Source organism: Haliotis asinina, chromosome 5, assembly GCF_037392515.1.
Source record: "Haliotis asinina isolate JCU_RB_2024 chromosome 5, JCU_Hal_asi_v2, whole genome shotgun sequence".
NCBI lineage: Eukaryota > Metazoa > Mollusca > Gastropoda > Lepetellida > Haliotidae > Haliotis > Haliotis asinina.
This window is the reverse complement of record NC_090284.1, coordinates 21,726,251-21,739,540: the sequence shown is the minus strand read 5'-3', so window position 1 is coordinate 21,739,540 and position 13,290 is coordinate 21,726,251. Positions and strand designations below refer to the sequence as shown.

The following is a 13,290-nucleotide window of genomic DNA, read 5'->3' as shown; positions in this document are numbered from 1 at the left end:
AGTTATTGAATTATTCAAATTAAGAAAACGATTGCGTCCGAATGCTTCTACAGTTATTTATTATAATTGTAATTTTCATTGGATATTAATCACCAGTCCTTTAGTCGATTTCACGGCTTAATGCATAACCCTTTACCATGACTGGACATAAATCTCATTAATCACTTTTAAAAATGATAACATCAGGTATCAATTAGTGATGGATTACCTTAGATTTGCTGGTTGACAGCTAACCTTGAAAAAAAGCTGAATGACGTTTCTTGCGAACCAGCTAACCACTAGTCCTTCTTGGCCAACACAGACTTTGAGCATTTGTGGATTCCCGTGTATAAAACCAAGCTACAAATATATCAATGATACTCAGAGTCTAGAAAAGATGATTCTCGATAGACTTGGTTAAAGATGGCGAGAAGTTGACGTTAGCTCTTCCGCTGCTGAGCGTCTAAATCAATTTTGTGGATCCTCAGGCCCACGCAAAGAACAGTTGTTTCTGGATTCGAAATATATCACGGCTGTATTGTTCGACAATAATGACAACAAAAACCCTAACAAACATGATAACATCGTGCTGAGACGGGATTCGAACCCGTAATCACAAGTTTCTGGCGTGCCGAACGTAAGTAAGTCTTTGCAGCGAGTTGCACCACCAACATCTCTTGTACAAGGGACAAGGATGTCGGGATAATAAGGAAAATAGAGAAGAATAAAATCCTTTAAAAACAAGCTGAATTATTGTAAATTCACTGTGCAATCATGCATCTTGGAAATCAGTTGCAACAAAGGTTGATTAATGCATTTCGAAATTCTAGATACTAGACCGTGACTAAAATGTGAGCAACGATCCACGCGCACCTGACCATCCAAACCACTGAGTGCAGAAAACATAATAGCATCTAAACGCTTCCCAGACCAGTCTTCATTGGTTTGCACCACGTCATTGTCAAGATGACTCTAATCTGGCTCTCCCGCAAATAGGTGAAGATATGAAGATGCGACTTTAAGCAAGATTCCACACATAGACGGCAACAGTTATCAGTCTATACAAACAGAAAGAGTTCGAAGACCTGATGCTAAATGGAGAGTCGCCTTTAAGTGCATGAGCATTTAACACTAACTCCCTGGCAAGCGCATGAATTTCTGCGACCCATGAAGGTACGGGGTAGAACAGGCCTTCAGCAACCCATGCTTGCCATAAAAGGCTACTATGCTTGTCGTAAGAGGCGACTAACGGGATCGGGTGGTCAGACTAGCTGACTTGGTTTCCAATTGCGCAGATCGATGCTCATGTTGTTGATCACTGGATTGTCTGGTCCAGACTCGATTATTTCCAGACCGCCGCTATATAGCTGGAATATTGCTGAGTGCGGCGTAAAACAAAACTCACTCACTCTTACATACTCGATATAATCTGATTTATGACATCTCATAAAAGGAGCTTTGGGATTTACAGAGTAGCTTCCTCCTGTAACTGTCATGTACGTTCTGCAGAACAGAAAAAACACGCTAACAGACTTTCAGTGAGAGTGGTGAAACCATTGCACTGTTCTTTTTCCGATTTAGCGCAGATCGATGCTCATGTTGTTGATATCTGGATTGTCTGGTCCAGACTCGATTATTCACAGACCGCCGCCATGTAGCTGGAATATTGTTGAGTGCGGCGTAAAACTAAACTCACTCACTCATGAATTTCAGCACTCGTACTAATATACTTGATTGTCTTGGGTGAAAGAGACAAATTATAACTTAATTATACGTTATCTTATTTTTATTCCGATATAAGTCGGACTAAGTACTGTCGCGGCGGAGTAAGCAAATAACATCTCTGCTTCGTCCATCATTAAACCAGACATCTCAAGGATTTAACTGTCAGGTATTGTTTCAGATTAGGGGATGAATGTTATCTTCATCCGGCTACAGGAACATCCATCCTTTATGTCACAATATCGTCCTCTTGTACAGGAGTTCATTAAGGTCCCTTATGTCTATTTTCTGTTATTACACCTGAAATTTCTGTTAAAGATCTCTGGAACGAGATTTTCTTGTATAAAGTCAAAATTAGAATTCTTTAGTCTTGTAATTGGATTTAGGCCGTTTTCATTAAGTTTTAATTAATTATGAAGTTCACCGGGCGCAATTAATATTCATAAAATCTGTGGTTATTGGTTTTGTAATGATTTTGTAGTGGATATTCTGGCAAAAAAATACATTTCGCACAAGCAACTCTGATTAGAACCAGTCTGAACTTCATAATCAGAGCAAAAGAAATCATATACTGGAAAAGGAGATGTTACAATTACAAAGGCTATCAAAGTTGTAAAAAGGCTGAAACAGTGTAACAGAAAGTTGATGTCAGAGAGAATGAAGTACCATTAAATAACCATTTTGTTTATTTTTAATTTATATCTTAACCATTATCATAATAAACGACTACATGTAAAACTCCATTTAATCCAAATTAATCCAATTTATGGAAATCCCACAACAGACTTATTCTCTTGTATACCATCTGACCTCGGTTAATGCAAAGTCGGTTAACCTTCAATTTTGCTTTAAGTGAGAACATTTGACACTACTGTCGTAGCCACGTTATGATTTGGTCGATGGTCGACGTAGACTGCCCATACTATCAATAGGTTTGTCTGGACCAAACTCGATTATTTCTAAGTCAAGGTGATGTTATATGTCCGTTTTTGACATTCATCAACTTAAATAATGTGTTGCTAAATATGACGATAATATGGAACTAATTTGTTCCTGGGCGAGCTTTATGTGAGAAGTGACTCAGATCAGAATTTCTTAACTATCAATCATTTCTCGTGTATGAATCTATCAAATTAGGTTTCGATATATTATTAATTGATACTATCTAAATTGTAGCTTGACAACAAGCAACACCGTTTTCTATTTTGGCGAACCCTTGTATCGTATTGATATAATTTAATATAATAATTAATATTTTCGTTTCTCAAAAGTAATAAAAATATCAGTGTCGTTAGATGAGGTGATATGGTTTAAAGGAACGAAGCTTATTCGAAATTCTATGACGTCAGTATAGAAATGCCGCCATGTCTTTGGATACCGCACCGAGATCTCAAAAGGTGGTTCTTACAAAACCAAGAGTCCTCAAAGAACAACCGGAGGCGCTGCATTGTGAGCCGATTGTTTGAAAAACAAGAACATGTTCTTGGACAGATTCTTTGAGCTAAAATGGCATTTCATCTACCTCGTTGGATATGGGCAATTATACTCGTTAGTGTTTGCAAAAAATATCTACTTGAACCTATTCGTTTCTTGAAGACTGATCTCTCAACACGATACACCGATTTAGACTATCACATTTCATGTTAACAAGTAAGCGTAAAGAGGATTCCGTGTTTTTCCAGTATATTGTAAATGTTGAAGATATCACGCGAAAAGGAATTCAAATGACATGGTTCATTTCTTAGTGATTCTTAGGTTGTTCTTGTAAAATTCGTATAGGCACTTAATTCAAAGGTTTCATTTCTTATGTTTCATGATCCATCTACGAGTTACATCGGTTTGACGATACGGGTAGACCCACATAACTGTAAGTCCGAGACCGATGAATGCGGCTCAAGTCCCTGTTCGTGCTGATTGTGTATATATACTGTTAAAAAATGGGGAAAGCTGAACTTTCAATGTGGATAGAAAGTATAAGTGTTCACACACTTCAAAGACAAACATCTTGTGAAGGCACCACTATTCCTTTTTATCACCACCCGTACAAACAACACAGAGGATGCACGTGCACAACCATGGCTCCACACACGCACATGCGGCGGTGTCGTTCTTGATTTTGACGTTTTCTTTTTAAGAAGATCAATAAATAATGATATAGCTTTAATTTTGGTTATCATGTGAGCAATAAATTAATATGCCATACGTTCAGACAGGTTCAAGCAGTGAAAAAACCTGGCATTCGTTATACAGGTGATAAATCACACAGTTGTTAGTTTTTGTTTCTAGCCGTTGTTTTTGCTGGAACATGAAAATTGTAAACTTTCAAATATCACGTCATACATCAATCATCTTTCAAGGGAGATTTTAATACTGTGTTAGTGACTGTATTATTATTGTAGGAACAAACTATGGTCGTACGTAGTGAGGGAGTTTAGTTTTACCCCGCACTCAGCATTATTCCAATTATACGGCGGTGTGTGTAAATAATCGAGTCTGGACCAGACAATCCAGTGGTCAATAGCATGAGCATCGATCTGTGCAATTTGGAACCGATGACAATGTCAACCAAGTCAGAGAACCTGACCACCCGATCCCGTTAGTCGCCTCTTACGACAAGCATAGTCGCCTTTTATGGCAAGCATGGGTTTCTGCAGGTCTATTCTACCCCGGGACCTTCACGGGTCGGTCATAGACGCACTCCAAAAAAAAATCATCATTATCATACAGCACTGACTGAGTCAAATATATCACTCAGTTTAAAAAGAAATAACAGCATAAGCATTCTTAAGTGAATTTCATCAAATGTGTGAGACTTCGGGCCTTCCTTCCGATCAGCAGCACATACGGATTGTGTATTAAAAGCGGCGTTAAACACAGCTCACTCATTAGTCATTTTGTTTCACTCTATTTTCAGATGGGAGACTGGTATCACAAGTTTGAATTTGCTGCCAGGTATCTTGCGTACTGCAACAGCGCTCTTAACCCACTAATTTATGCTGGATTTAATGACAATTTTAAACAAGGTGAGTACTCAAGTGCTAAGCTCTCTTCATTATATTAATGAGAATTTAACTTCAATTAAATCAAAACGCCGATCAGGCTGGTTTGCAAACTACTCTCAACAGAAAGCTCAGTGTATCATCTTATAAATTATAAATCGTAAAAATTAAGTTGGTTAAAGTCAAGCACATAATTGATTACCAAATGCAATTATGTTGACAAATGGTGCAACACGTTCAATCAAGAATACATATGCTTTGGTGCAAAACACATCACTGATGATATAATGCTTGCTTGCATTAGAATGGAAGATCTGCTGATTCGTGAGAGGACAATGAGTGTTCTAGGAAACCAATGTACATTGTGTGCAAATGCCTTGGAACAGATTGTTTGTTAAAAGGAATGAATAAATGGGGAACACAAATTGACGTCATGTTGAACACAAGTCAAACCGAAAAGATTCCCCTGAGCCGTGGTTTAAACACAAGAAATAACGCACAAAAATGAGGATGTTTCAATTTCGTCTTCCCTGCATTGTTGTCTTGCTTCCTCTTAGATTTGCTAAGGTAATGAATACGTGATGCAGATACAATGCCTGTCTTTTACAACAAAATGCTGTATTCCCAGAATACTATCCCTGAGCTTTCACACTTCAAATATAAATCCGATGTATAAGTAATTGATTTGTTACGGTTTAATTAGTATCCTATGCCTGACTGATCCTCACAGTGTACACACTTAACGCCCACTTTTAATTATACTTTCATCGCTGGCATGAGGATCGAAAATGAAATTATGCATTCTTCAACCAGACATAATACTGTTGTGGTATTTCTGCGGTTTCGGTTGTTTGTTCAGCAATGACGTCATTGAATTTTTCAGACCTCTTAAAGTATTATGCAATTGTGTATCTCCTTTTCATGAATGAGTCTTCCGCATGTAAGAGATAGGATTTACGACGTTATTGTTCGAAAAACATGATTAGAAGCATCCTTTCCATTACGTTGCCAAGAATAACTCACATTGAGCTTGAAACGTATTGTAATTAACCATTGGAAGCAGCGAAAGAAAAGTAAGAGGTTTGTATTGGCCTTTTTTGCCAACTGGAAATGTCAGATTTTAAAGTTTTACAAAACTTGGAAATATTGATTTTAAATTGATAAATAGTCCTTTTTTCATATTTCGCATGTAGTTTGAAAATCTGACATGACCTTGGGGTATAATTTCCCAATCATACTCAGTGACTGTGTGGACCGAGATAGTAAAATTACTTGGAAAGTATTTCTTAAAAAGGAACGGAAAAGTAGACTACTGCCGAAACGTTTGTTCCGCTTACACGCGTCGAAAACGCGAGTCCCGGGTCTTACGTGCGTGTCATATATGTAACGGGTTTCACTTGGATTTGACGAAAAGCTCAAACGAATGGTTGAAAGCAAAACAAAAAAGATATAAATCTAAAGTTGACGATGCGTCCCTTGACCGATGTCCACCAGACCATGAATGCACGGGTGACACACCTCAATTTGTGTTATCCAGCACAGCCAGTCGAAAGTAAAACACTTGTGTATATATTTATGCGTTCACGAAGGACACGGATAATAACAACGCGGAAATAGCATAATTCACATATTTGGTGAATACAATTAATCCTTAACATAATGCTCTTTTTAAATATACATTGAAACTAGAAACAGACTAGCACTTAAAGATGAAGGGTGACACATTGTTTTATCCACGATAGTTGCCAGTTGGATGAAAATGGAAACATTACTTTTCACATTTAGTGTAGTGAGTGGATTAAGAATAACTTTTCTGTTGCTAATTTCTTTGAACGAAAATACATATGCTATGGAGTACAGCAGACGTAATTAAGAATGCACGTATCCTGTTCAGTAAGAACCAAAGCTCAATTTATTCATATGAACGTATTCGCTATATGTCGTAATTTCCATACGTTTTCACAGTTCTCATATTCTAGAGGCTAATGTGAGGTCATATGAACGTATTCGCTATATGTCGTAATTTCTATACGTTTTCACAGTTCTCATATTCTAGAGGCTAATGTGAGGTCATGCTAATAGTTTTGACAAACATTTCGTAGTGGAAGATGTACACCGTACATGGGTCTAGAGAGGGCATCATGTATAACAATTATAGCGATAGTATATCTCTGGTAGAAACTGGAAAATTAATGAAATCGGAAGCTAGTCTGAGCACCCAAAAGCCAGACATATAGAAATGCTATATTTGCTCGTTATTAGTATCATTAATGAGAAATATGAAGCAAGCAACTGGTAGCCCATATGATATATCTTATTCCGTATTCAGGACATGGCTTTATACCAAGTCATGACTCATCGACCTCATTACCATATTTGGATTTGAGCGACTCGGACTATTAACATTGTGGCTAAACTATGCGAGAGTTAATATACGAGAGTATATATAAATGTTATGGATGTCAACTTCTTTATTGTTTACACGGCGCTTCTGGGCTATTCCTTGCCCCTTCGTGGATGATCCACCTGACGAAGGGGCACGAACGCCCAGAAACGTTGTGTAAACAATAAAGCAGAAGTTGACATCCATAACATTTTGTCGTATATTAGAACACCTACTTCTAAATGCCTCTCAAGAACACCTATGCGAGAGTTGCACCTTTTGAGGAAAGGGATATAAGAGTGAGCATGGTTTTACTACCCTTTGCAGTATTCCAGCAATCTCACGGCAGGAACACAAACTCGACCAGAGACACTTCACTCATATAGGCAAACTTTGGTTGTATTGCATGGTGTCTTAGCCACGTAATGCCCCACCGCCTTGGAAGTAATACAGGCGGTGCCAACATAATGCAGCTTTGCCACAACCAAATTGGAAATGCTCAACCTGCTTAGAACACCATGGAACAGAATTAGACATGAAAGAGTGTGACAGAAGAATTTGATGCAGTTTGTGATTCCGGCCAATTTTGAACCCTCGGTACATTGATTAATGTTCCGGCCACCTGTGTTTCCATCTAATCTGAGATGCATACAATCAGACCTCCTATTCTCCATATGCTACTTGCTCTGATTCAATGACATTAATTATTCTTAATCTCAACGTGGTGTGTACCTTCTGCCAATTATATGTAGATGTAGGGGTCCATGAGACAGCATAATAATCCACTGTTCGCACTTTACAGCGAACACGTATGATGGATTTGACACATTTGGTTCAATATGAATACTATTTTGTACATTTTGGCATTCACTCGTTCAACATTTAGATTGGACAGACACTTAAATTAGCTTAATTTGAAAAAGAAAACGTTCTGTTAAAGTAGACAAAAATGCTTCCAAGCTTGCTATGTTTCTTGTCTAGGGAGAGATGAGGAAACAATGATTTATGTCTGTGTTGTGTCTTGTTGTATCTGCAGGCAGTATAATTCAGTCAACAGTGGTAATTCTCAGTATGTTATTTTCGTATCTGTAACCGTAGGCCATTGGTGACACAATTAGGTACAGACATACTGTGAAAATGACACTCGAAGGCACCAATCAAACAAGATGTCCACCGATATCACCACATGGGTCAGCAAGTCCAGAAGGGCATCATGTGGAGTTACAGTGAAATGACACATTTCATTACAACAAAGACTGAACGAGTAATAAGATCGCCTATCGCGTTAGGTATTATCAGTACAGTCTGAACCCTGTCCCTTCCCTACTAAATGCCTCGAGGAATATAGCGCCGTGGGTCATATATATATATATGGAGAGTTGTCTCCCTTTTGATGTTGATTACACGTATATTCAGATACGACTAATCGTTATGGATAACAACTTCTTTAATGTTATCCTTTCACTCCTGCTTGACAACGGTACAACAATCTGTATCGAAACGTCGCACTCACGCAATAAAGAAGTTGTTATCCATAACAGTTTGTCCTATTTGTACACGTCAACTTCTAAAATGCCACTTAAACAAGTTACACGTATATTCGATGCACGATCATCTCCTCATGATCTCAGTCACCGTGAACCCGATTATCTACAGACCGCAGTGTTAAAGCTGCATTATGTATTAGGGTGACATTAATATTAAGCTAGAGACAAAAGAATATATGGTTACATACAATAAGACGAACACGCACACTATTATATAAAACATGTAATTTTTTTATCATTTCCTGTAAAGAATTTATGTATCCATCTCATTAACTAAAACCACCACGACGTCCATAATCAAGCACAAGGAAAAAAATATTAAAGTTCCAGATTTTACAATAAATACCCTTACCTAAGACAGTTCCAAGTGTATTTATGGACGACAGAAGATGTTAAGTCAGGCAATAGTTGACATACTTATCAGCTAGTCATGCTATCGTAAACTATGACACAAAGGATAACTTAATTAGATATTTCTATTCATGGATGAAGGATGCATCTTTATCACCTTGTGTGCCCCATATATTGTTTTGAAAATTTAGGATTAATTATCTTAGTAAGATTCCGTGGTTCCTTCGAGTAAATGCCACAATAGGGGTTCGTTTTACGTGGCCATTCTAACATATTACTTAAATTTAGTAGACCAGTAAAAACTGCAAATAATAAACGAGTTTTCTTTTTTGTGCTTGGCACCAAACTGAAAAAAGTCTAACGCTCTTTTATATCTTATTTTCTCATTTTTCCTTACACATAAGCTCACGTGGTACGGAATTTGAAACTTCCATAAAACACACCATTGAGTGCATGACTGCACGGAGTGTTTTGTTTGTAGTGACCCACAGTGGTGTCCCTAATTAATATATCTGAACGGGCGAAAGGACATGTCCCAACGTCACCTATGTGTTCTAAGCCTAAACTCATAACAACTCTGCCTCCCCCAAATTACCGAAGAGTAAAGTTATATGTTCTGGTGACAAGTTCCGTGTACTATGATCAACAACTAGTGTTTCTGGTGTGACAGATACATGCTTCTTAAGTCATTACAGTGCTTTGTGAGGGTATTTTCTGACGTAATGAGATTAAGGCACAACTGTATCGTAAAGATGGAACACAGTGCTGTAGATTTTGATAAAATGTGACAACTTGTTATCAGATGACTAACCTTCACAAGCGGACATATTCATTCAACTTTCTTGGAATCGGGGTGAGGTTTCATATCACGGGGATTAACGGGTAGAGTAATTATGTATGTCCAGTCTACCCTGTCTCTTTACTACTCTGCACTCGTCAGATATATTTCACTCTCCTGTTTATCTGCGGTCACCTTTATGTGTACAGGCTTCATATTACACACTCTTGAATAGTAGAACGCCTTACCTTTTAGCCCATAGGGACAATGGTATGTAAACGCATATGCGAGAGCGTGGTCAATTCAATGTGACATAAAATCTCTAATTTACTCTTTCATTGCCGTTCAGCAATAGATTCTCCGTACGTACCTTACTTTCGTTTGTATGTTGTTAAAATTATCATCTTTGTACATTCAGGTTTATGGAAGATTCTTGGCATTGCAACCCGGAAGCCTTCATTCCTCTGCGGGGAAGGGAAGTCCTACGGCACCTACAGCAGTACTGGTTTGACGTCGGTCCAACTTGTAACAGCGCCTGGTGCCGACAGTCCAGTGAAAGGAGGCATGGCTGTGACGGCGGTATAGAAAAGTCATTTCGGGATGTCATGTCTGAAGCTGGCTTGCTTCAACGCAATGGAAAGTTAACTCAAGAAATATCTGAAACATCAGACAAACAGTACAGTCATGACGTTTCGGGAAAAAAAAACAAAATATTTTCTGCAGTCATAAAGGAATGACATTACACCAATGGTCCGGTAACTTCTTCGTCATTACACGTATTGACATTGTCACTTATAGTGTTTCCGTGGTGTTACCTGTCTGGTCTAAAACGTAGAGAACTTCATGATATCGGGACTGTACTAAAGAAACAGTGCAAGCACTTCTGCAAATGATTTTGGTATGAATGAGCTGTTCCAAATACTTTTCCCTGGATGCTGATGCAGTGTTGGCTATATGAAAAACCGGAGGCAGTCAGTGTCACATTTGGCAGTTGCAGTGTAGTCAAAGAATGTCTCGACTGTCCCATATGGTGAATCTGATAGTTTCCTGGTGGCACTGAATAACCCGGCACCGACCAAATGAGCCGGTGAGGATAAAATTACAACGCAACATGGAACTCGTGTTCAACAAGAACGTCCATTATAGACTATAATGTGCCCGAAGAAAGTGTTGCTTTAATAATGAGTCACAATATATGATGTACCAAAATCGTACTCAGACTACCCAGGCTCCGTTTTCAGTAGATTGCCTATGATGAAAACTGTTGTTTTTTGTTGCTGTTTTTATTTAACCACCTGCTCCTAAAGTGAATCACACTAACGTGGTAGCTTGAGCATTTCAGATATACGGACTGGGCTATGTTTACCACCGGTATTCGCTGAAACTGGATTACAATGTACATTGTGCTTGAAAAGGTGTTATATCAACCAAATGGACCCAGACCAGCAATCTTATATTGTGCATACGGACGACGTTTTAATCCAAGGGTTTGAGACAACTGGAATTTATTGTACACTGCGCATATGCGTGTAAAAGGCTTTGTTTCAATCATCGGTGTCCAGAAAGTGATGTTGTGTTTACAGAAGGTGTTTGAGCCAAAGGTGTCGAGAGCAACTGGATTTCTTTCTTTTTCAGCCAAAAGTTCAGTTATAAGCTTACATTGCCGAAGCCGACACACCGAAGACACTGTTTTAACAGACAGGTTTGAGAGGAACTGGAATTCTTTGTAGACTGTATCTGTAAAAACATTGCTTCAACCAACGGGTCCAGTCAAACGGAGTTACAAGAATTACCCGAGAAGTCGCGGATACACTGAACACTGAACTGGAATTTACTGTACACTTTACATACATACAAACTGAAAAGCGTGGTCTTAACCAACAAGATCCTGATTATCCAGGCTACACTTAAACTGCATACATTGCATATCTGTGTCACATATCTGGACTGGATCATAAACTACGTCAATGGATCTGGTGCATCACTTCCTACTTTGATGTATGGACAGATGGCGTGTTGTCATCTCCAGCACCTGGATATCATTATACAGTGGCGTATACATATACTCATGAATACACTTGAACGAGAAACCGAGATAACGAGGCTTCTGACCATGATGCCTGCATAATTGACTCCACAAGTTTAAAATATTCCAAAATATTATGTTACATAAACATTAAAGCCTGCGTTTGCTCTCCGAAGCGTTAAACCTGAAAAGTACTGCGCGAGGTTTGCTTCACATTGTATTGATGGCTTAGATGCGACCGTGTTGCTTGTAGTGTCTGTGGAGTGCACGTTAATGTGGCTTCGTTTACACAGACTCTGCTTGACCATATTGATGTTGTAATCATTATATGACCGGTCCATGGACTTGTCAATCAGTATTACTCTCACCAGCACATTATACAGGATCATATGACAACATTAGTTTTCAATTTTTAATTGAGACTGTATGTACAAACGCCCAGAGCCGAAATTACAAGATAAAGGTCAAGTAGGATGGTCAGTTTGTACATGGACTACTCGTTTTATATTGCTGTGGTCGTTATCTGCATATTGTGTTTTGCAAGTTCAGCATCCGAAAGATGATGAGGTCTGGAGTGGGCGTGATCCATTAAGCCAGGACTTAATGCTTGTTAACAGGGTATATACGTATAGTTATACGTATGGCACTTGTGTTTACTCGGTACATGTTAAAGGTCGTTGCCGAAGTTAACGGCCCCAGTAGTTTCCGATGGTTCCACTACATAATTCCACTACTTACATAATGTGTTAATCATATTAGTACATGGCAATGTGGAATGGTTAACGTTAAATAAATATTTATATACTCTTTACAAAAGGTAGGGGAGCCTGGTCTTTCAGTTTGGATAGGGAGTATACGTGTTAACATACTTTTCAAAGACAGACATCTTATGAATGAACCACCATTTCTCATCACCACCCACAAAAAGAACGCTTGTTATCCACGTGCACAAGTAGCCCCCATACACGTTCATGGAGTGTCATTACTTATTTTGACGGTTTTGGCGATGAATCACTGTAGACCAATAAATATGACAGTCACATTGCATCACGCAGCTGTTTGTGTTTGTTTCTAGTCGTTCTTTTTGTTTGAAAATGAAAATCATACACATGCAAATTGTACGTTATACACCAATCATCATTCATGAGCGATTAATGTACAAATAATTAGGATCACAAGAAAGTGCAAGTGCTGACGCGCTCTCAAAACATTCATTACTATCATACACAACAACACATATCTCGCAATTTTTCAGTCGTAAATTAACAATGAAGTTCCTCTGCTATTTTTTAAGAGTATGTTTATTTTGATTTGGAGTTTTTTACGCCATTTTGAATACTACTTTAGTCAGATCTCGGCATGTCAGCTTGAAGTGTGTAAAGCCAAAGAGCACAGATATGGTTCTGAAACCAATGACCATAGCTTTCTGACTTTGAGACACAACTGTGCACTATGATGACAGAGCATGGATGTAGCACTTGGTAAACCTTCCTAACATGATGTGC

At 38.5% G+C, this 13,290-nt stretch overlaps 1 protein-coding gene across 1 annotated transcript in view; it reads left to right on the top strand.

Moving 5' to 3' along the window:
- The window catches only part of LOC137284487 (substance-P receptor-like), a 52,209-nt gene extending 41,547 nt beyond the window's left edge, over nt 1–10,662 (top strand). Inside the window, exons 4-5 of the mRNA XM_067816310.1 lie at nt 4,616–4,724; nt 10,178–10,662. Coding sequence (XP_067672411.1) covers nt 4,616–4,724; nt 10,178–10,344 — 276 coding nt within the window. The 3' untranslated portion in view covers nt 10,345–10,662. The remainder of the gene's footprint in view (nt 1–4,615; nt 4,725–10,177) is intronic.
- Nucleotides 10,663–13,290: the final 2,628 nt, after the last annotated feature.